Raw genomic sequence first — 22,938 nt, 5'->3', positions numbered from 1 at the left:
GGCACAAGAAGGAGAAACAGGGTGGTATCTTTTTCACACATGCAACCATCCAAGTGTGACTGGTCCAAACCTTTGCTTTCTGTTGTAAACAAGTGAAAATACAACAAATCATTGGCTACTGCCTTCAGGTGTATACTACCATCATTTGAAAGCCTTCCTTTTTCCTAACTGGGAGCCCATCATAGGAGAGAATATGGACAGTCCTTGAAGAGGCACAGATTAAAATTAACATGAAATATTTGAGAGATGATTGAGAATATTTTGATTTATGTGCCTGTGTTTGGGGAACAGTGGAAACAAAGGCTGGATGAGGAAAGTTGGACCAATTGACAGAGGAAAGCAAAATAGGAGAATTTAAAATTGGTGCCATCGTAAGAAAGAAGCTGTTACATTTTCAAGGCTGGTTTTAATTAGGAAATATTTCATGTGCAGAGAAGATATAATGGTAGACTCTTGGGAACTCAAAGGCTGATTCCACAGATGCCAGTGTTTTGCCACATCTCCCTGTTTTTTAGAAGTTAAGTGTTACACAGCTAAAGGCCTCCTCCATCTCCTTTCCCATTTTTTCCCCTTCTCAAAAGTCATCACTGTTCTAAAATCAACATCTGTCATTTCCATGCACGTTTATGTACCTATGACAGTTTGAGCTATTAGTCAACCACAAAGACTATCAGGTGACTTTTTGTGGGGCACCTGGGTGACTGAGTCAGTTAAGCATCTGACTCTTGCTTTCAGCTCAGATTTGTGAGATGGAGCCCTGTGTCAGGTTCAGTGCTGGGTGAGGAGCTTGCTTGAGATTTTCTCTCTCTTTCTCTCCCCCCACTTCAAAACAAAACAAAACAAAACATAAATAGGGTAACTTTTTGTGTGCTTGAATTATTAAGTGGTATGTCTTATATATTTATGTAATTTATTTGAAATTTATTGATTTAATAGAAATAGATCAAAATCTTTTGTATTCTACTGTGTGATCACATGAGTGTTTATGAATGCCATAGTCATGGTTTCTGAAGTGGTTTTTAGTTTTTTACTGTGACAAGGCTGCAGCAAAATCCTGATGTATGATGTCTAGTTGGGGACATGGGTATTTCTTTTGGGTATTAATCTAGAAGCAAAATTGCTGGTTAATAAGGGATATGTATTTTTAGTTTTCTTAGGTGCTTCCAGATTGTTCTATGAAGTGGCTTCAAAAATTTACACTTTGACTTGAATAAATTCTAGATTCTCCACATCCTTGGTGTCATCAGGCTTAATTTTGCCCAATCTGGTGCATGTGAGATGATTTTCCATTGCTGTGATTTTTGTTTTCTTGATTATATAATGAGATTTAACATCTTTCAGGTATTGATTGCCTTTTGGACTCTTCCTTGGCAGATTGCCTCTTATTACCTTTGTCTGCTTTACTGTGTGCTTTTTGTTCTTATAAATTGATTTGTAGGCATTCTTTGATATATATGAGCTCAAAATATCTTCTAGTTCTGGGCTTATCCTGCATTTTCTGATGATTTTTTTAAAAGATTTTATTTATTTAACAGAGAGAGAGAGAGAGAGATCACAAGTAGGCAGAGAAGCAGGCAGGGAGAGAGGAGGAAGCAGGTTCCCCACTGAGCAGAGAGCCCAATGCGGAGCTCAATCCCAGGACCCTGGGATCATGACCTGAGCTAAAGGCAGAGGCTTTAACACACTGAGCCACCCAGGTGCCCCTGTCTGATGATTTTTATTGTGTAGAATCAAAAAATTTAATGTGGTATATAGAGTGATAGGTAAGAACACAGAATCTGCAGCCATACAGCCTGAATTCATATCCCAGTTCTTTCCTTGCTGTGTAATCTTGGGCAAGTTTCTTAACATCTTTGTGTCTGACTTTCCCTGTCTGGAAAATGGAGGCAGTAGTACTACCTACCTCTGAGGGTTATTGTGAAGATGAAATTAGTTAGTAAATGAAAGCATTTAGAATATTTCCTTGCACATAGTAGACACTACATTAGTATAATACTTGATTGGGGGGGGTTGTTTAAGAAGTTTTTCTTTAACTACAAAGTCAAAACATTTTTCTTTATTTTTTTTCCTAAAAGTTTGGTTTTATTTCATATTTAGGATTTAAATCTATGGTGTGCGGTAGGGACTACTCCTATTCTTTTTCAGAATGTGCAGGTAATTATCACAGTGCTATTATTGAAAGTCTCCTCTCTCCCTACTGATTTGGAATTCCATCTCCCTCCAAGCCTACACTGTTGGTTTATTTAGATTTGTGTCAACTACTTGGTTTTAATCATTGAACCATTACAACAAGTTGTTATATTTGTTTGAATTTTTAACTTAGTTTTTTAGTTTTATTTGTATGTTTAATTTTACTGATTAAAAAAATAAATAAAACCTGCCCAAAGGATGTAGAGTCAGGCCCAGGTTTTGCAGAGCTTGGTGAAAACAACAACAAATAGAGAGTCTGGAATGGTTAGTTGAAGGCTGATTTGCTACTAAGAGCATTTCTTAAGCATGGTGCTGGCAAAGGTACCTCTGGGCTGAGAAGGAGTGGAGCAAATACAGCTTTTCTCTTTAATCTTAAAAGATGTTCCTAGTCCTTGGGTGACAAGTGACATTTATTCTACCATGGAAATTAATGGATCGTTGTATCAAGTTCCACCCTAAAAAAAAGTTATTGAGACTTTAATTAGAAATAGATTGAATTTGGGCACGTGGGTGGCTCAGTGGGTTAAGCCTCTGCCTTCAGCTGGGGTCATGATCTCAGGTCATGATCTCAGCTTACTCCCTTTTCTCTCTCTGCCTGCCTCTCTGCCTACTTGTGATCTCTCTGTGTCAAATAAATAAATAAAATCTTAAAAAAAAAAGAAATAGATTGAATTTGTAGGCTAAATTGGAGGCAACTCGATGGTTTATTATAAATAAGTGTTCCCCCCATGAATATGTTATATCTCTTCATTAATGCAGTTTTTTATGTGCTTCAATTAATTTCACAATTTTCTCCTTGAAGGTCTTATAATACCTTTCTTAGATTTACTTATATATACCTGATATTTGTGGGGCCCATTACAAATCACATCCTAAAAAAATGCATAACAAATTTTGGGGGGTGTGCATCAGGATGCTGTTGATGTTTGTGTATTGTTTCTAGTCATAGTAATTTTTCTCTATCTTACCAGTTTTAATATTTGCAGTCTCTTGTTTTATTTCTCATGTGGCTACTGCTGTTAATATGAATAATGACAGCTGTGTTTCCTTTGAAGCTTCACTCTTACTCAGTTGTCTAAGATCTCCACTATAATGCTGAATAGAAGGGGTGAAAACACCCTGGTCTTAATCCTAAATTTTGAAGGAAATGTTTCTCAGGTTTTATCATTGAATATGATTTTGGTTTTGAGTTTTTGATAGCTATTCTTAATCAGCTAATGACATTTTGGGAGAATTTAGCCTTATTCTTTTTCTGAAAAAATAATTTTTCTGAAGGCCTATCATTCTTTTCTTTTTTAAGGAAGCTTTATTTATCTTTCCTCTAATACGTTTCTCTTCTTTCTACGTTGGCTTTGCTCTATTGGCTCTTTTTCAAGTCTCTCTTTTTAAAATTTTTTTTTTGTCCATATTGTTTTTATCCTTTTATCTTTTTAGTCCGTTTAAACATCATAATTTTAGTTAGTTCATAATTTTGGTTAGTTCTATTATCTCAGCTTCTTGGGGGTGCTAATTCTTTTGCTGTGTCTGTCTTCTCTCTCTAGTATAGTTTTTTGTTTTTTTTTCCCCCTTACGTGTTTTGTGATTTTTGATTGACAGAAAAGTTTTTCTTTTGTCTTTGGGACTGGTGTGAGGGCTCCAATTTGCAAATGTCCTTCCTGAATTATTCTGGATTTCCTTCTGAGAGTTTTCCTTCCCTAGATCCCATCACTGCCTGTGATCAGCTTTTATCTGAATTGCTTGGCTGATTGATCAGAATCAGCTTCCTGCATGCCTGGGTAGTGACATTTAGACTCCAGACTCTAGGCCTAGAGCCTCTCTTTCTGGCAAAAAACTTTCTGAAGGGACTCAAATGTCTTTGCTATCACCCTGGGTGTGGTGGTATAGTTTTTCTATAACACCTTACACTGAAAATACAGCTTTCTAGAAATGCTCGTAATTGGTCTTAGCTCTCCATCCCAGTCCTGCCTGGTTTGAAACCCAAGTACTTCCTCTTTAGGGACTGTTCTGATCTAGGAACTCCTTCCTACCCTTCCCATCCAGAACTCCTGCCCCACCTCTACCAGCTCTATGCTTGTATTTTTGACTTTGCAGTTCCCCTTCCTTTCTGGCCTATAGGACTTTCCCATTGTTTCTTGGTGCTCAGGTATATATTTAAATAAAATATTACAATCTTTTACAATATCTTAAAGTATTTGGAGTAGGAAAGATTCTATGGTTGCTCAGTTGCCGATGACCTCAGAACCCTCTAAAGTAGGCTCAATAATATCCCTCTGCCCCCAAAGGTACACATCCTAATCTTTGGCTATGGATTGTTATGTGACCTTACACAGCAATAGGGACTTTGCCGTGTGATTAAGTAAAGCATTTTGAGATGGGGCAATTATTCTGGATTATCTGGGAAAGCCCTATGTAATCACAAAGGTCCTTATAAGAGAATGCAGGAGAGCTATCCTCAAAGTAAGAGATGTGCTTGGGGAAACAGGTTGTAGACTAAGAGATTTGAATATGCTACGATGTTGGCTTTGAAGATGGTGGAAGTGGTTACAGGCAATGGAATGCAAGTGTCTTCTAGAAGGTGGAAAAGGCAAGGAAAGGGATTTGCCTCCAGAGCTTCCAGAAGGAATGCAGCCTTATTGACATGTGATTTAACAACCCATGTTGGACTTCTGACCTCCAAAATTGCAGCAGAATAAATCTGTTCTTTTAAGCCATGAAACTGATGATGATTTGTAAAGTGACATGCTGATAAACTCTCTTCAGTGTTTTTCAAGAAGGAGCACTTTGTATTAGCGATAGGGATGGATTGATGCCTATGTGAGAGACACAGCAGAGTGAATTTGGTGAAAAGTACTTTTGACAGAGAGGTCTACTGATGGGAGTAGCCCCTTTCTTCCCCTACTTAGAAAAGAAAAATCTGAGCGGAGATATTTGTGAATGTTCTAGATAATGTTCTCAATAATAGCATAATGCCTAATCTGAGACCTGGAAGAGTATTCCTCTCTTTTAGTTGTAGATGTTGTTTTTCAAAAGGGAAAATATTCTTATTATTAATGACCCTGTAAGTTGGTAACTGACAGAGCAGAAGACATTTTTCACATTTTGTTGAGATGCTGAAGCTATAAATACAGCATTTGTTCTTCTAGGAGGGTGCTGACAAGGATACCTGAATACTTCACTCCAGCCGCATGGTAGGATTCCACTAGTGGTAAAATAGCAGGCAGCTTTCTGTAAAACGGAGATTCCTTACTTGTCCAGTGCCCACTGTGCAAACTGTTCTGTGTTAGTTTCCTAGGGTTTCTTGGATGAATTACCACAAACATGGCAGCTTAAACACAATAGAAATTTATTCCCACAGTTTAGGAGACCAGAAGTCCAAAACGAAGGTGTCATCATGGTTGCACTCTCTCTGAGAGCCCCAGGGGAGAATCTGTTCCTTGCCTCTTCTATCTTCAGGTGGCTGAGGGCATTCCTTGACTTCGAGCCATGCCACCCTCTGCCTCTGTCATTACGTGGCCGTCTCCTCTCTGTGTGTCTCCTTCTGCCTCTCTTATAAAGATACTTGTGATGACATTTAAGGTCTACCTGATAAGCCAGGATAAACTCCTCTTTTTAAGATTTTTTAATTTAGTCACATCTTTTGCCATATAAAATAATATTTATGAAATGTTTTATAAATATTATTATATGTTTATTATAAATAATAGAATATTTATATCCTATTCTTTTGTTGTATAATGTAGTATTTACAGTATAGTCATTTTTTTTCAGCCCATTACCTGCTCCTTTACTATTTCTTTGCAGCCTCTGACCTATTCTATTTATCTAGATTTTTTGGATTATTGTTCCATCCTCGGACCCATCTTGTAAAAATATCCGGTAAGGCAATTATTCATCCCATTTTAACGTTTTAGTCTCTGCTACCCTGACTCCTAGAGCAAGGGTCAGCAAACTATGGCTCATGGGTCATATCCATTCCACTGCTTGTTATTGGATAGCCTGCCAACAAAGAAGGGCTTTAAAGTTTTAAATGATTAAAAAAATCATAGGAAGAATAGTATTTGGTGCACGTGAAAATTACGTGAATTTCAATTTCAGTGTCTGTAAATGAAGTGTTATTGGAACACGGCTCTGCTCATTGGTTTACTGCTGCTTTTGTGTTAGAGTTGCAAAATCGACTAGTTGTGGCAGAGACCGTGTGATCCACGCGGACAGATGATCACTATCTAGGCTTATATAGAGAAAATTTGCTAACCTTTGTTCTAGTAGGGATATCTTGTCTCTGGCTTTGGGTGTACAGTGGGCAGTAGTCACTTTGTTGTTGGTTATTTGGACTTGTAAGAATTTCATTAATATAGGAAGGATTTGGTAGACTTCCAAAAGGATTTTTTGAAACTATGGGGTTAAAAGAATTATAACTATCATATTATTCATGCTTCTGATCTTTTTGACTCTAAGACTCAAATAAAGAAATAGAGAGTGACAATCCTGCTCCCAAATTTAATTGAATTGGGAAATAGGCATCAAACCCAAGAATTGAAGTTTGCACGTGCACTGGTTTATTTTATCTGTCAATTTGGCCAGGCCATGGTGCTGAATGTTTGTCTGGTTGAATGCTAGTGTAGCTACTGATTTGAAGGCATTGTTTTAGACTTAACCTTTACACTCAATTAACTTTAAGTTTAGCAGATTACTCCCATTGTGGTCTGCCTTACCCAGTCTGTGGAAAAACTTAAGAACAAAGACAGGCTCTCCTTTTTTTTTTTTTTTTTAGAAGATTTTATTTACTGGAAAGAGAGCGTGTGAGCGAGGGCAGGAGCAGGAAGGAGGGGCAGAGGGAGAAGGAGAAGCAGACTCCCCACTGAGCAGGGAGCCTGATGTGGGGCTCAATTCCAGGACCCTGTATCATGACCGGAGCTGAAGGCAGACGCTCAACCAGCTGAGTCACCCAGGTGCCCCAAAACTGAGGTTTCTTTTCTTTTTTTTAAAGATTTTATTTATTTATCTGATAGAGAGATCACAAGTAGGCAGAGAGGCAGGCAGAGAGAGAGAGGAGGAAGCAGGCTCCCTGCTGAGCAGAGAGCCCAATATGGGGCTCGATCCCAGGACCCGAGATCATGACCTGAGCCCAAGGCAGAGGCTTAACCCACTGAGCCACCCAGGCATCCCAAGACTGAGGTTTCTTCAGGAAGACAGAATTCTTCCTCCAGACTGTATCAGAGAAAACCTGCCTGAATTATCAAGCTGCTTTCCTCCCACACATTTTGGACATGCTGGCCCCACAAATGCATGAGCCAATTCCTTAAAATAAATCTCTTCTTCTAAATATATATCCTGTTAGATCTCCTTCTCAGAAGAACCCTGACGGATAGAGCACATTGCATTGCTCTGATGTGCTGTGAACGCAGAGCACCTTCTGTGTTTGGTCCCATGATGCAGTGCGGAGGCCTGTCCCCGCATCCTCTCACCTCTTCTTTGACCCCTCATGGAAGGAAACATGCTGTATTTGGATGCCACGGAGTCGGAAGTAAGCTTGCTGGTGATGGATCAGAGGACTTTTTCTCAGTCCAGTATAGCTGGAAGCCATAAGAAGATGGTGAGTGAGAAGAGAAAAACAAGCCAGAAGCAAATGGACCTGTTGATGAGGAGCACTTCAGAAAATGAGAGGGACCAGGCAATTTTTGGGTGGCAAAGATTCTGAGAATTTCTTCCCTCTCCTTCTCCCTCTGAAAACAAAAGACTTCTGTGTGTACTCAGTACCGCGGAGAACAGCAACTCCGTGTAACTCCGTGACTTGGTTCTAGCATGCTACAGACAGTTTCTTTCTTCTCTAGATCTGCTTTGTCATAAGTGATAAGAAACAGGTGGGGCGCCTGGTGGCTCAGTGGGTTAAGTGTCTGCCTTCGGCTCTGGTCATGATCCTAGAGTCCAGGGATCGAGTCCCATATTGAGCCCCGCATCAGGCTTCCTGCTCAGTGGGGAGTCTGCTTCTCCCTCTCCCTCTGCCTCCCACTCCCCCTGCTTGTGGTCTCTTGTGCTCTCTCTCTCTCAAATAAATAAAAGCTTTAAAAAATACAAATACGTGTTCTTTGTCAATATTAAGCAGTTTTACTTGTATCTGTACACGTGGAGGGCATTTTAGATATGAAGATATTTAGAATTTGTGTTCCTAAGCTATGATTTCATATATAAAAAATTAAATATTTGAGTAAAAATCCTTTTGAGTGAGTGGTGATTTATTTTATCTTTCAGAACAAAGTTTATTGGGTCTTGATGCCAGGAAGTGTATTTTATGTATTTTGATTCCTCCCTACTGTATATGACGCTATCCCCTTGCTCCAGGAAATGGCTGACTCTCAGAGGATACGGCCTCCTTCCTGCCCCAAACCCCAACCCCCATCCCTCCCACATACCTGTTTCAGCTTCATCTTATATCAGTTCAACATCACATTTACATGGTGTGTTCTTCATTTGCTATTTCAAAGAAGTGATTGTAACTTTGTGTATTACAGGTAATGGCTGATTTTCAGGCATGTGTTCTACTTCTTCAGTTGGTTTTATTTCATAAGTATATAAATAAATGGAGTATAAAATAATTTTATCTTGCTCAATATACCACTTTACTCAAAAAAAGCTAGTCTCTTACATTGTCCAAAGAGTTTTAATGACCTCTTTCTCTCTCTCTCTCTGAATTCTAATAGGATACACGATGATACCTAAAGCAATTTTTTTCAACAATTCTTTGAGAAATTTTTGATTGTTTGCAAGGCCTGGGTTCTGTGCTGGTTCTGGGGATAGAGACAGATGAGAAGATGGTTCCCCCCTCTCAAGGCGCTCTTAGTCTTCTAGGAGAGACAGGCTTGGCAACAGAATGAGAGTGTGACAAGGGGAACAATAGAACCAACTTTGAAGAACAGTTTATGGAAGACGAGGAAAGCATCATAGAGAAGGTCACAACTGGTTTTGAAAGAAGCATAAGTGATGTCCATGTGAAGAAATGAATACTTTGGACTGAGATGTGTTGGCATCTGGGAGTCTCACTTACGCCATGATTGCAAAAGCTTAGGCAGAAATCATTTAGGCTTAGTAAGCCAGATGACCTCTGAGGCGTCATAACAATTTCATAGCTCATTATTACTTATTTTAAAGCATGCCTGAGGATTAATTTACTTTGTTAAAACAATAGTATCTATTAAGATCTAGCGTGTAATCTGGTATTGAGTATGAGCAGTCATTTGTAAGATACTGAAAAATGTTCTTTGTATTATTATAGAAATTGATGTTTTCCTCCCATCCTTCTCTTCCCCTTGCCCCCATCCCATCCCTGGCCCTTTTGGTTGTCTTTGTAGTTGGTCAGTCTGTTGCTCATTGGAATCGCGGCATGGGGCATTGGTTTTGGGTTGATTTCCAGCCTCCGGGTGGTCGGCGTGGTCATCGCCGTGGGCATCTTCCTGTTCCTGATTGCGTTGGTGGGGCTGATTGGAGCCGTAAAGCACCATCAGGTGTTGCTTTTTTTTGTATCCTTTTTTAAAAGCAGAATTTTTAACCCAGTTGAGTTTGTCCTTTTATTGCTTACTCTTCTGATAACTGCCACTGATTTGGAATTCTCATTAGGAACGTCATGGCCAGAGAGCAACTCCTAGCATGCCCTATGCGTATTTGTTCCACCAACATTAGGAATATTTCTTAGGGTAAGATTACTGTATATGTTCCTGCTTTCTCCTTTTCACCTCATGAAGAATGTATTCTGCAAATTATAGTCCTATTTATACATTGCAAATTCAGAGTTAAATTGAACTGATTCAGTGACCTCTAGACCCTTTCCAAAAGGTTAGTATGTGGTTGAGAATTTCAGTGATTGTTTTTTAAGATTTTAATACTAAGAAAACCTAAGTACATTTATCTATACGTATTTCTTATTTTATACATGTAAGGATTTTTATTTCAATCTAAAAGAAATTCTAATATTTTATCCTTTAAATAGTAGTATTTTTATTATGAACTATCTACAGTATATTAGTGAAAATAATAATTGTGTATATTCTTTGTAAACTTTCTAGGTGCCATTTGTTCTGTTTCCTGGTTGAATTCCTTCTAGTACATTCCAAAGTTGTCAGTACCTCTATTTTGTTACTGTAAGAATGTTGAGAAATACCTTAACTTGAATTCTCAGTACATGATTATTCTCTTACTTGTATTTATTGTTCAGTTTTCTGTGTCATGTGCTTGCTTAGCCCTGAACCAGGAGCAACAGGTAAGCAAAGACTTTTTTTCTCTTATTTTATTACACCTCACAGTATGTGTAGGAAAAACGAGGGAGAAATGATTGGAATATATGATAACTCCTCTTCGCTCAGAATGGCATTTCACTGGAGACAGCTAGAATCTGCTGTTCCCGATTGCATTAGTGCGGCTGATTGGAGCCCTGAAATGCCATAAGGTGTTGCTACTTTTCAGCATCCTTGAAGTGAGATTTTTCCCTTCCCTGGGTAAAAAGCACCGCTGCTGAAAGATGTTTCACCCAGCCTTTTCCAACTATCACGTAGTGAAACATTTGTGATACCTTTCTAGCAATTACACTTTCCGAACTCTTAATTTGTGAAACAATATGCAGTTTTGTTTAGGACAGTTGAAAATTTGTCTTGTTTCAGTCTTAGAATCTTTTGAACTAAGTGCTGCTTTTATTTTATTTTATTTTTTTTTTTTAAGATTTTATTTATTTATTTGACAGAGAGAGATCACAAGTAGACACAGAGGCAGGCAGAGAGAGAGAGAGAGAGAGAAGCAGGCTCCCTGCTGAGCAGAGAGCCCGATGCGGGACTCGATCCCAGGACCCTGAGATCATGACCTGAGCCGAAGGCAGCGGCTTAACCCACTGAGCCACCCAGGCGCCCTAAGTGCTGCTTTTAAAGGGCATGTAAAAATGAAGACTCTTCACTCTTGGAATAGAAGCAGTGCTTTAATTTTTTTTTTTAAAGATTTTATTTATTTATTTGACAGACAGAGATCACAAGTAGGCAGAAAGGCAGGCAGAGAGAGAGGAAGGGAAGCCCGCTCCCTGCTGAGCAGAGCCCGAAGTGGGGCTCGATCCCAGGACCGTGGGATCATGACCTGAGCCGAAGGCAGAGGCTTTAACCCACTGAGCCACCCATGTGCCCCCAATGTACTTTAATTTTTGTTGTAGATTTAGGTATTACCCTTTGAAAACTTTTAATCATCTTAGGAAGAGCATTTATTTTAGGTACACTCAGTATTAAAAATTACAGGCTCTAGCTCTATACATTTTGTGCAGGGATAACACATGTCAGTGTATATATTACATGCATTTTTCAGGGTCAGCTTCTGGAAGTGGGTTGGAACAATACAGCAAGTGCTCGAAATGACATCCAGAGAAATTTAAACTGCTGTGGGTTTCGAAGTTTTAACCCAAATGACACCTGTCTGGCTGTAAGTACAAAGTATAAAATATTTTCTGGAGATGTATTATATACAGAGGAATAATGATTAACACGAAGAAAATGGAATTTCTGACGCTGAGTTGTATTTTTAAAATGCTTTACATGAACCTATATTATATTCCATATACACTGGTGTGTCATTTGTCTCTTTTCATATCCACTCCTGAGAGTACTAAGTATCCCAGAGCCCTGCCAGACACAGATGCTCACAGTTCTTTGCCCCTAATTCCTTCCCATGCAATTCCTCCTAGAACAAGTTGTGGAAGAAAAATAAGACCACATTAGCCTTAGAGGCGCAGAAGAGCTGTAGAAATATCTTGGTTTTGAAGCATCTCAGGGTAGTAGGAGGAAGGGTCTTTCCTGAATTTGGGGGCTTTTTAACCAGTTAAACATCCCCAGGGGGGAGGATACATGGAACTAACCCCTTTCCTCCCTCCCCTTGTCCCCATTACAACTTCATGCTGTTTCCATGGGAGCTGAGCTAGCGATGGACAAATTAGAGCCATACTATTGTCCCAGGACAGACCCCAATATGAGGCTAGATTTGGAGCTTGACTCTCCTAGGAAGTACATGTGTTTAAATTTCCAGGAAACTCCTATTACCGTCTCTCTGAGCCGTGAGCTGGATTTCCTTTCAACATGGCCTCTTTTGTGGGATTATTAGTTTTCTAGTGCTGTGTGACACATGAATTCTACCCAGGTGTTCTCTCAGTTTCCATGGATCAGGAGCGTGAGAATGGCTTCGTTGGGTTCTCCACTTAAGATCTCACCTGGGTGAAATCAAGGTGTTGGCCAGGGATAATCTCATCCGAGGCCTGGGGCGGGGGGGGTCTGCCAAGCTCAGCGGGTATTGGCAAAATTCAGTTTCTGGTAGTTGTAGTGCTGAAGTCCCATTTTTCTTGCTGGGTTTTCCTCAGTTCCTGGAGGCTGCTCTCAGGTTCTAACTATACAGCCATCTCACAACATGGCGGCCTCCAAGTCAGCATGAGAATCGCTCCATTCTGTTAAGATAGATGGTGTCTTGTGTAACCACATGTTAAAGATGGGAGTGACTGTCGTATTCACAAATCCCATCCATGTTCAAAGCTGGGGGCTCTGAGGGGGTATTCAAGGTGTGTATACTGGGCTTGGGAAACTTAGGAACCATTTTATTTATTTTATATATTTTTTAAGATTTTATTTATTTGACAGATCATAAGCAGGCAAAGAGGCAGGCAGAGAGAGAGAGGAGGAAGCAGACTCCCTGCCGAGCAGAGAGCCTGATGCGGGACTCGATCCCAGGACCCTGAGATCATGACCTGAGCCGAAGGCAGAGGCTTAACCCACTGAGCCACCCAGGCACCCAGTGGGAACCATTTTAGAATTTAGGATGCTACTAAACAGCCCAGGCCCAGATTGGATATAATATTCCAGCCACTCATTTTTAGGTGGGTTCAGTGTTTATCTGCTTTTCATAATTGCACTTTGATATAAAAGTTCTTTTTTTTTTTTTTTTTTTTTTCCAAATTGATACAGAGCTGTGTCAAAAGCAGCCACCCATGCTCACCGTGTGCTCCAATAATAGGAAAATACGCCGGAGAGGTTTTGAGGTTTGTCGGGGGCATTGGTCTCTTCTTCAGCTTTACAGAGGTATGTGCAAATAATTCCCTATCTTTCCATTTTCGTCAGGGGGTTTTCTGTTTTATACGGCAAGAGGGCATGGCATTTTGCCTTAGCGTGGCCCCTAATTTGGGGGATGTATTGATAAATATCTTTGTTGAGAACTAGTATTATAATCAGAGGAGCCCTGGCTTGAAATCAGAAGACCCCACAGATCTAGCATTAATTTTATACAGGGTGGAGGCTTGATTATTAAATTACGTAAAATTTAATGAACACATGAAATGGGTTTAGGCTGGGTTATTTCTAGAGTCTCTCCTATTAGAGTTGTATGATAAATTATAATTCTAAATTTAATTTTGGAATACGTAAGACATTCACACTTTAATATATATAGTATAGAACACACTCACATACATACTTAGAAAGATATGCTTTGAAAAATGGCTTTTCAAGCCCATCTCCCAAAAACTACATGTAAACACTATTATTAATTTCTTACTTGTATTACGTATATTGATACTATGTTAAAATATCTATCATATTGATTAATACATTTATGTATAATATAGGTGTCTGTAAGCAAAACCACACTCATTATTTTATAATTTTGGAGGAATGCTAATTCCGTTTGCAGTGTCTTTATTAAACTCTCAATATCTACAGATTTTTTTGCGATAGCTGACTTAACAATATGTATGAAAATTAAAATTTTTTAAATTCATACATTCTATTTATAGCACTTTATTTCATGGAGATCGTCCTATGGCTATTTAAATGACTAGAAAGGAATGTTCATTGTTTATAACTGCAAACCCTTGGGGCAGCTTATTGATCTTCAATAATGAGCTGGTTAAATTAGAGTGGGTGGGAAGGAACGCTTTTTTCTTCCCTTTAAGTTCCTTCTAGCTGGACAGAGTCAGACTGACATGAGATTGATTAACAGGAGAAAATAAAATTTAATGTGGTATATATAATGCGTAGACTGCATTTGTGTAGATTATGCATACACTCTACATGGATATGACGTCAGGTCAATATACAGCACAGTATAGATACATATATATGTATAATATATTTTATTCTCTTCAGTTTTCTTTTCTTCTCTTAAGAATGAAAAATTCACATTTGGTTGTTATTAAGAAAGTAGATATAAAAACCAAAGTTAATATTCATTTTTTACAGGAAGTCTCCCCTGACATCTCTTCTTATCCTGAGCATTTTTTTTTTTTTTCCATTTCATTTTTTCTCATGAAAGAGCTGTCTTACTTGTGGGTTGGTTGTGACATTAATTCAAGAAAATTGATGTACTGTTTAAAAACAATTCTGTGCATTATTCCTTCATTTCCTTTTTAAAAGTACGATTTTTTTTTTTTTCATGAAAACTTAAAAATACAGATAGGAGAAAAACCGGAATGAGCAATCTCCATATAGCCCGTGAGCCAGATTTTGCCACATGGCTTCCTTTTTATATTTGGCATTTATTTTGAGAATTTAATTCTTTTGAGCGGCTCCATTTTCTTTTCTTTCTTTCTCATCAGGTTACATTACCTTCAGTTGTCCCTATTTTTTTTTTCCTAAGGACTTTTTTTTTTTAAGAGCACTTTTAAGTCCTTAGCAAAATTGAGAGAAAGGTTACAGAAATTTCCCATATATCCTTTGTCCTTACATAGGCATGGTCTCCCCCATTATCACCACTACTCAACAGAGTGTGTTTTTGTTGCAGCTGATGAACCTGCATTGACATATCATAATCACTCAAGGTCCATAGTTTACATTAGGGTTGACTTTGGTACACTTTATGGATTTCAACATACATATAATGACATGTATCCATCATTAGAATATAATACAGAATATTTTCACTGCCCTAAAAATCTTCTCTGTCCTGCGTATTCATCCTTCCCCCTACTGTTTTTAAAAAAATATTAATTCTTTTAAGAATATAAACTCATGGGGGCATGCCTGGGTGTTTCAGTCAGTTGAACAACGTCTGTTCTGATTGAGGCTCAGGTCATGATCTCATGGGTCATGGGATCAAGCCCCATGTCTGGCCCTGCACTCCCTCTTACTCTCTCTCCCTGCCCCTGCCCCCCCTCACATGCACCTATGCTCTCTCTCTCAAATAAATAAAATCTTTAAAAACAAAAAGTATAAACTCATGAGTCTTAGGTGTCTTAAGAGCTAAGAAGACTTGGTGTTCTTTCATGGAATCCTGCTCTATATTTTAATATTTTACGTACGTGGCTAGAGATTTTAATAATAATTTATCCAACCTGATATTTTCTGGATAGTGAATATTTTATAGGTATACTAACTTTTTAATTTTTTGTTTTATTCAGTAGTTCACTGACTCAGAGAGATGAAGTTAATGACTTCCTTTCCTTGGTGAAACAGATTGATTTTGAAATATTTATAATAGCTGAAAATAAATTTAAACCATAAAAGAAGCTTTGATTTAGAATCTGAAAAATAGCTGAGACGTGATAACTTTTAACAAGTTAAAGTTAGTACATGTTCTTTGTAGAAACTTTAGAAAATACAGAAAATTTTGAACATGAAAATTTAGATGGATTTACTAACATGAATGAAAAATAACCAATGTTTATATTTTGGCATATTACTTTCTGCCTTTCTATATGTAATAAATAAGCATACAATTTAATAAATAAATATAAAAATAATGTATAGGCTCACTGCACATATTTCTGTGTAATATACTATATGCTTTAGTGGGCTGTATACTAGGCCTAGGTCCTAGGATCACTGGAGTTCATGATCAGTTCTAGTCAAAGTTACTCTTGAGAATTTTTAGATCATTTTAACCAGCTTTGTAAGCTTAAAATCCATTAGTTATCTAACTTTGATCTTTTTGTATTTTGGGTGTGGCATCCCCTCCAGACTCTCCTGGGGAGGGAGGGATGAGATCATGGTTCAACAATGGGACAAAGTCCTATTTTGTCACTTACAGGTGAAACGGAGGAATGAAGTTTTGGTAAAATGTGGCTTCAGATTATGAGTGTCTAATTTAATTTACCTAGTTGCTTTGTTTTCCCTGTAACTTACACTATTGGCCTATATCCAGGGCTGATAATCAAACTATTTAAAAGCTCAAAAAATTCTCACCCAAACTCTCTCCCTGTGTGCCTGTGTTTCTGAGGCGGGGGAAGGAAATGATGCTTGTGCAGATTAGGAGGGGGGTGGGGGTGTCCAAGGAGTTGCTGTCCACAACAGGTGTGCAAGTGTTTCTGTGTTGTAAAAACCAGCCTGGTTGCCATGGTGGGTAGAATGTTCACCTGAGATTGACCTTCAGTACGTCAGATTGATTACACATACAACCCCAAATATGACTGAGGGCATATAGATTGTAGGTTTGAACCATGGTTCTAGGCCTCATGACCTGTGTGACTACTACCCTCTTATTTAACCTCATTTGCCTCAGTTCCCTTGCTGGTAAAAGGAGGATACTGTTCCCATCATCCATGGTGTTTGGGAGGACTGTTTGAATTGGAAAGTGTGAACGACAGAGCCTGTCACAAAGTACTCCTTTATGTGTTTATTAAGTAACTCCCCCCATTATATATACTCCACCCCAAACTTTCCACTTCCTTAAATTAGACTTATCTTTCCTTGATTCCGCTCACAAACTATAGTTCTATCAGCTCTTTCATGTTATAACTATAATCAGTGCCAGTTGTGAATTTTAGAGTAACACAGGGATTATTACTCTGGTAATAAGAAAATTTTGGATTGATCATAATTCTCTAGAAGTAGCTTAAAGGGCTAATGGGTAGTTATGAAGTCAAAATTTAGATGAAAAGTTGGCACAAATCTAAAGTGGAAGGTATAATTTGAAATTCATTTTGTTACATTAAAATTTTGTATCTTTTTCAAAGAATTTTTGATTATTTTAAGTAAATCAACTTTGAGGTAGTGGAAACAGAATGAATACATTCTTAATTTAAAAAAATTGTATTGGTTAACGCTTTGGTGAACCTAGTGTGGGAAACAACACAGTAACAGTAACCACTCAGTAACAGTAACAACAGTATTTTTCTAAATACTAACAGTATTTAGTACTAAATACTAAAGTACTAAAAATACTAAGTACTAAACAGTAACAGTAACAACTCAGTATTTTTCTAAAATGAGAGATCCCCAGGCCTTGAGAAAGGTAGGAATTAGAGTATTTTTTAAAGATCTGCTTTAGCAAAATTTGTTATTGTGGAGTTTTCGTTATTGCTGAATTTTTCCTGAACCCGGTTTGTTTCTCAGTTATCAAAATAATGTGATATTTTAGCTATCCAGACAATTCAGTGTTTCAGCAGACAATTCAGCAGTAAAAGTTCCTCTTGTAGCTCTAGCAAATATTCACAAATGGAATTGCTTAAAGCAGCACAAATTTATTATCTTCTACTGCTAGGGGTCAGAAGCCTGAAAGGCAGGCTTCTGCGGGAGGCTTTCTGCGAGAAGCTGTGTCCTTGACTTTTGCAGCTTCTTCTGGCTTTGTCCTCCATCTTCAAGGAAGCCATGCCACGTCTTCTCTCTGACTCTGCTACCTATTGCTTCTGACATCATTTTATCTTTTCCCAATGTCTCTGATTTTGTTTTGCCTGGCTCTCTTTTATAAGGACCCTTGTGACTACATCAGTGAACCCACCCATATGATCTCCCTGTCTCAACAGCTTTAACCAAGTCACATCTGCCTGGTTCTTGTTACCATGTGAGGTAACCTATTCCCAGGTGCTGGGGATTATGATACAGACATCTCTGGAGGGCTAGTGTTCATATTACTTGTTTTTAGGGCTTTAGTTTGGGCTACTTTTAGCAATTTCAAGGGAAAAAGAATTCTCTTCCTCTTTGAACAAAGAAAGCCAAGTGCTTCAGAAGTTCCGGATTGTGTATTGATAAACTGAAGAACAGATACCACTGATACTTTCTCTTTCTTCTTTTTTTCTTTCTTCCATTCCAGATCCTGGGTGTTTGGCTGACCTACAGATACAGGAACCAGAAAGATCCTCGTGCTAATCCTAGTGCATTCCTTTGATGAGAAAACAAGAAACATCTTTCGTATTTGGATCTTGTTCACTTTCTCTAACTTAAAGTTCAACTAATTTGCCTGTTTAAGAAAGCAGTATCTGAAAAGTTACATTATTATTGACAGTGGAATTATATATTTTTACTCTTATGTTTCTCTAAATGTTTTTCTTTTCCCATTGCTGAAAAAAATTAGAAACTTGTGGTCTCCTCTGATCCTCAGTGGTACCTGTAATCTACTGTATTCACAGTGTCTGGCACTGTCCACTGTGGCCTTTCTTAGCATTTTTACCTGCAGAAAAACTTTGTATGGCACTATTGTGTTGATCATATTGTAAATCTAAGTATACATCTCACTGGAATAATTAATTGTATGTCGCACTGTGCTGTGTAGATAGTTCCTGTTGGAAAAAAGAGTTGAAGTTTATTAAAGCCAGAAAGTATGAGAGTCTATTATGTTAAATTCAGTAAGGGAAATCCAAAATCCTGCATTTTTTTTTTTTGTCTTTTTAGGAAAGATGTATTGTGAAAATTGTTAACATAAAAGTGATAATTTAGTTCTAGTAGTCTTCTATGATTACACTAATGTAGCCTAGAAATAGCTGTGTCCTTAGGAAAGTATGGTCTGGTTTTTGATTTTTATAGGTAAGTACAGAGCAGATATGATCTCATGAATGTTCTGATGTGTAACATTTGCCTTCAGCTTTTGAAATGGAATGGGTCTGAGAAATTCAGAAAGTATGACTATATAATCTTCATATTCTTTTATAATAATTTGAGGTCCAAAAGACTGCATTTTTAAACAAGTTACTATTAATGCATTGGCCCATGTAGCAAAAAGATATTTATCTTACCAATTGTTAAATACCTTTTTCATGAATTTTCTCAGTATTGTAATAGCAGCTTGTCAAATCCAAGCGTATTTGAATGTAAGCTCCCATAATTTGAAATTGAAATAGTATTGTGGTTCTGTATATTATGTTAAAAAAATTAAAGAATGGAAACCTTCCCTCGTGTATGAATGTTTCAATTAAAAGAAAGTAATGAAAGAATTGCTAAATGGATTAAGTGGAATTCTTTCCTTTAATGCTTTGTTTCCTTTGGCCTAGAACTGAGTGCTGCTGTTTCCATGTATAATACAGCTACGGAAATGAACTTCCAGCACTAATGTCTACTAGTAGTCCTCCCCAAATTCTTTCTTGAAATGTTTCAGCGTTTAATATTTTCTCCACAGTGAGAACTGTTATTTATTTATTTATTTATTTATTTATTTAAAAAAGATTTTATTTATTTATTTATTTATTTATTTATTTGACAGAGATCACAAGTAGGCAGAGAGGCAGGCAGAGAGAGAGGAGGAAGCAGGCTTCCTGCTGAGCAGAGAGCCCGATGTGGGGCTCGATCCCAGGACCCTGGGATCATGAACTGAGCCGAAGGCAGAGGCTTTAACCCACTGAGCCACCCAGGTGCCCGAGAACTGTTTTTTTAGAAGAGAGGTCATTTGTATTTATTTGGCGAAGATATGTAAGTTCTTTCGTGTTACTGACAGTTATTAAGTTCTTGTCTTGCATTCTATGTAGAATGTAGTATTTTATTGGTAATTGTCATGATGGCGGGTTTTAGGCCAAGAAAGAGGGCAAGTGGTTGATCTGTAGAATTTTAGGGTATTATGGGGTCATTTCATGTCCATGACTCTAGAAGACTGGCTGATCTTGCAAGAGAACCCGATTGTGCAATTCCCATGATAAAGTAAGGGAGGAAAAATAATTTTCCCTTTACTCTTCTGAGTTCTTGTCTTTGGCCCTGTCCAATACAAGTGAGATTAACAAGAGGAAAACAGGTTTATGAACATGCATGCATATCTGCTAACATGTATACATGTTAGCCAAAATGGAATCATTCCCCTAGATGGCCCAAGACACCATATTAGATGCTATTTTTAGCTAAAGACAAAATAAAGATGTGTGTGTTGGGGTGTGGGAATTGGAGGGAAGGACAGTTATGAAGGTAAAAGCACCAGGAAAAGCACCCCAAATAAAGATAAGACTTGTGAGATTTAAGTTAGTGACTTCTGCAGTGCTAAGTTCCTTGTGATTTAGAGTCCTCCTTCTCCTCCTGCTGCAGAGAGGAGACACTCCTAAGTACAGAGATTTCCTTCCTAAGTATAAATTTTTCTTAATGAAGGGTTAACTTCTCTGTTTACAGAGCTATTCCTGTGTCTGCATGTTTTCAGAATTAATGAGCTCAAAATAATCTTGATGTCAAAGAGTGCCATAGTCTGCTATCCTTCAATGCCATCTTGAGCTCTGGGCAACGCTAACGATGTTCCCACTTACACGGATGAGATTGTAAATGACACACGGAGCAAGTGAGCTTTTTGGATACTGTCTTCACTTTAAGGCATTCTGTATTTGCCTTGTTTGCTTCGTCAGATTTTGAAGTTCCCGTGAGAGTCTGGTATCTCTTCATGTAATACTTCTCTTGGTACAAGTGACTATATTGGGAAGAGCTCTTCCATAGGCTTGGTCTGTGCTCTGATTGCAGTCACCTTATTTGGGCCAACCCAATTACAAATCAGAGCCTGGGAAGCATGAATCTTTAGGGCTATTGAACTATAGGATTATAAGAGTGGATTGTAACTAATGACTAACCACTCAAGATATAATCCATTTTCAAGTACCAAGAGCAGCCTTGTTAGATGAATTCGGGCTTTCTGTTCCTGCGGGCAGATCTGAAGGTGATAAGACTGTCCTGGGAGGTCTCCTGTGATCTTGGTTTGTGCCTGTGTGCTGACGTACAGCTCACATTGCAGTGTATTATAAACCTGCTGGAAAGGCCTTTGACTAGGTCTATCCTGATTCCTCAGTGGCTGCGAATGAGGCTGCAGAAGTCGGGCTGATCCCATGATTCCAGGAACACCGCTGCCTGTGTGCATAGAAATGTTGCCGGTAAACACAAAGGATCAGAGGAGGGTGTTTCAGAGCAGTCTGTCCTTGAATTACAACAAGCATCCATAATGCATACTCAAGAGCTCTCTCTCTGCATCTCCCCACCTAGCATTTATTTAATAAAGAAGCTCTACTTGTTTTTAGAAGTTCTCTTATTCCCTACTTAGTATTCCATTTAGGGGAATAGTTCTTAGAACATAGCCTTGATGTGAAGGGTGAAACTTGAGTTAATAAAGTGCAAATACAAGGGAAAAATGTTAGGCTGCAATTTCTAAAACCAGAGTTCATGGGGCATAAATTCATCTCAGACACCGCGTGATCAAAACAGCCAGTTTGGTCTGAAAACCAGTTCCGCATGTTCAACCTAGGTCCTCTGCTGCTGTGTACAATCTTTCAGAGAGAGAAAAGCGTCCAGAAGTGGGGTGTCAAGTTCTTAGTTTCCTTAAGCCAAAAACCTCCTGCAATTTTTCTAAATATTTGTTTAACCCTGTTTAAGTTTATTCATCCTTTTGAAAAGGCACCAAGTAAATTTATGAAACAATTTCATTGTATAGCTGGTACTGAAGAAATTAGAGGAATTTTTTTCATAGTATTTCATAGGAGGAAAGAACACTTTCAGGCATCGTGATTGTACAAATATGATCTTTCACATGTCAGTTTTATTAGAGTTGACAGTAAAGTTAAGACCAAGTTTTTCGGATTTGTGGAAATGTTGAAGGGATTTGTGTAAAGTTGCTATGCACTCGTTATGTTGGGGGCTGGTGGTTAATTTTTACACCTGGCTACTCATGCCAAATGCAGTTATGGTATGTGTTATTGGTCAGTATTTTCTAAACAATTTTAAGGGAACAACCCAATCATGCCCTTTACTCCATTTCTCCACTGAACCGCAGGGAGAGGGAGAGAGAGAGGGAAAAGAGAAGAGAGGTCTTCCTGTTTGTCACCATCACGACTGGGTAATTGTAGTTATCAACATACCTCCTGAGACAGTGGGCAAGGAGGAAAATCAGACCTTCTGCCATATGCCAGGCTACTTCTCATCCACTCTTCTCGTGAAAATCAGCTTTGGGAATTCATTCTCGAATGAGGGTGGGAGGGAATTGCCGGAGTTAGATTATATGGCAAACAGTGGACTGTGATATCACTTGGAAGGTGAAACCACTGTTGCTTACTTTCAGGATCTAGCTTTATGGGGCCACAACTTGACAAGTGCCTTTTTAAAAAGCGAGGCTCATTTGGGGCAACTAGGTGGCTCAGTGGTTAAGCCTCTGCCTTCTGCTCAGGTCATGATCTCAGGGTCCTGGGATTGAGCCCCACATCGGGCTCTCTGCTCAGCAGGGAGCCTGCTACCCCCCTCCACCCCCGGCCTGCCTCTCTGACTACTTGTGATCTCTGTAAAATAAATAAATAAAAACAATCTTTAAAATAAGTGAGGTTCATTTTACTTGGATTTTGAAGTCTGCTTCCTTCGTGAGTAACTGAAGGAAGCTCTGTTCCTGCCTAAGAGCTTTTTTTTTTTTATTCTTCCCCCACTCCTGTGCTCACCAGTGACTGCTAAATATAAGGACCTTAGGAGATAAAAGAAGCTACTGAGGATTATTGAATGCCTGAAACACACAAAAACCCAGAGTAGAGCTAAACAGTGTAGATGATCGTTTGAGGATGGCAGTTCTCAAGCAGGTGAAAATGGTTTAACCAGAAATGTTGCT

The 22,938-nt window shown here is 38.5% G+C and overlaps 1 protein-coding gene across 1 annotated transcript in view; it reads left to right on the top strand.

The window, feature by feature from the left end:
• Window positions 1-19,288, top strand: part of TSPAN13 (tetraspanin 13) — a 33,379-nt gene extending 14,091 nt beyond the window's left edge. The window contains exons 2-6 of the mRNA XM_032873875.1: window positions 9,537-9,704; window positions 10,361-10,441; window positions 11,521-11,634; window positions 13,161-13,274; window positions 18,217-19,288. Of these exons, the coding sequence (XP_032729766.1) occupies window positions 9,537-9,704; window positions 10,361-10,441; window positions 11,521-11,634; window positions 13,161-13,274; window positions 18,217-18,291 (552 nt within the window). The 3' untranslated portion in view covers window positions 18,292-19,288. The remainder of the gene's footprint in view (window positions 1-9,536; window positions 9,705-10,360; window positions 10,442-11,520; window positions 11,635-13,160; window positions 13,275-18,216) is intronic.
• Window positions 19,289-22,938: the final 3,650 nt, after the last annotated feature.

This window comes from Lontra canadensis, unplaced genomic scaffold, assembly GCF_010015895.1.
Source record: "Lontra canadensis isolate GAN:19392208 unplaced genomic scaffold, GSC_riverotter_1.0 scaffold2, whole genome shotgun sequence".
Taxonomy (NCBI): Eukaryota; Metazoa; Chordata; class Mammalia; order Carnivora; family Mustelidae; genus Lontra; species Lontra canadensis.
Note: the sequence above shows the minus strand (reverse complement) of the source record. Positions and strands in the feature narration are given on the sequence as shown.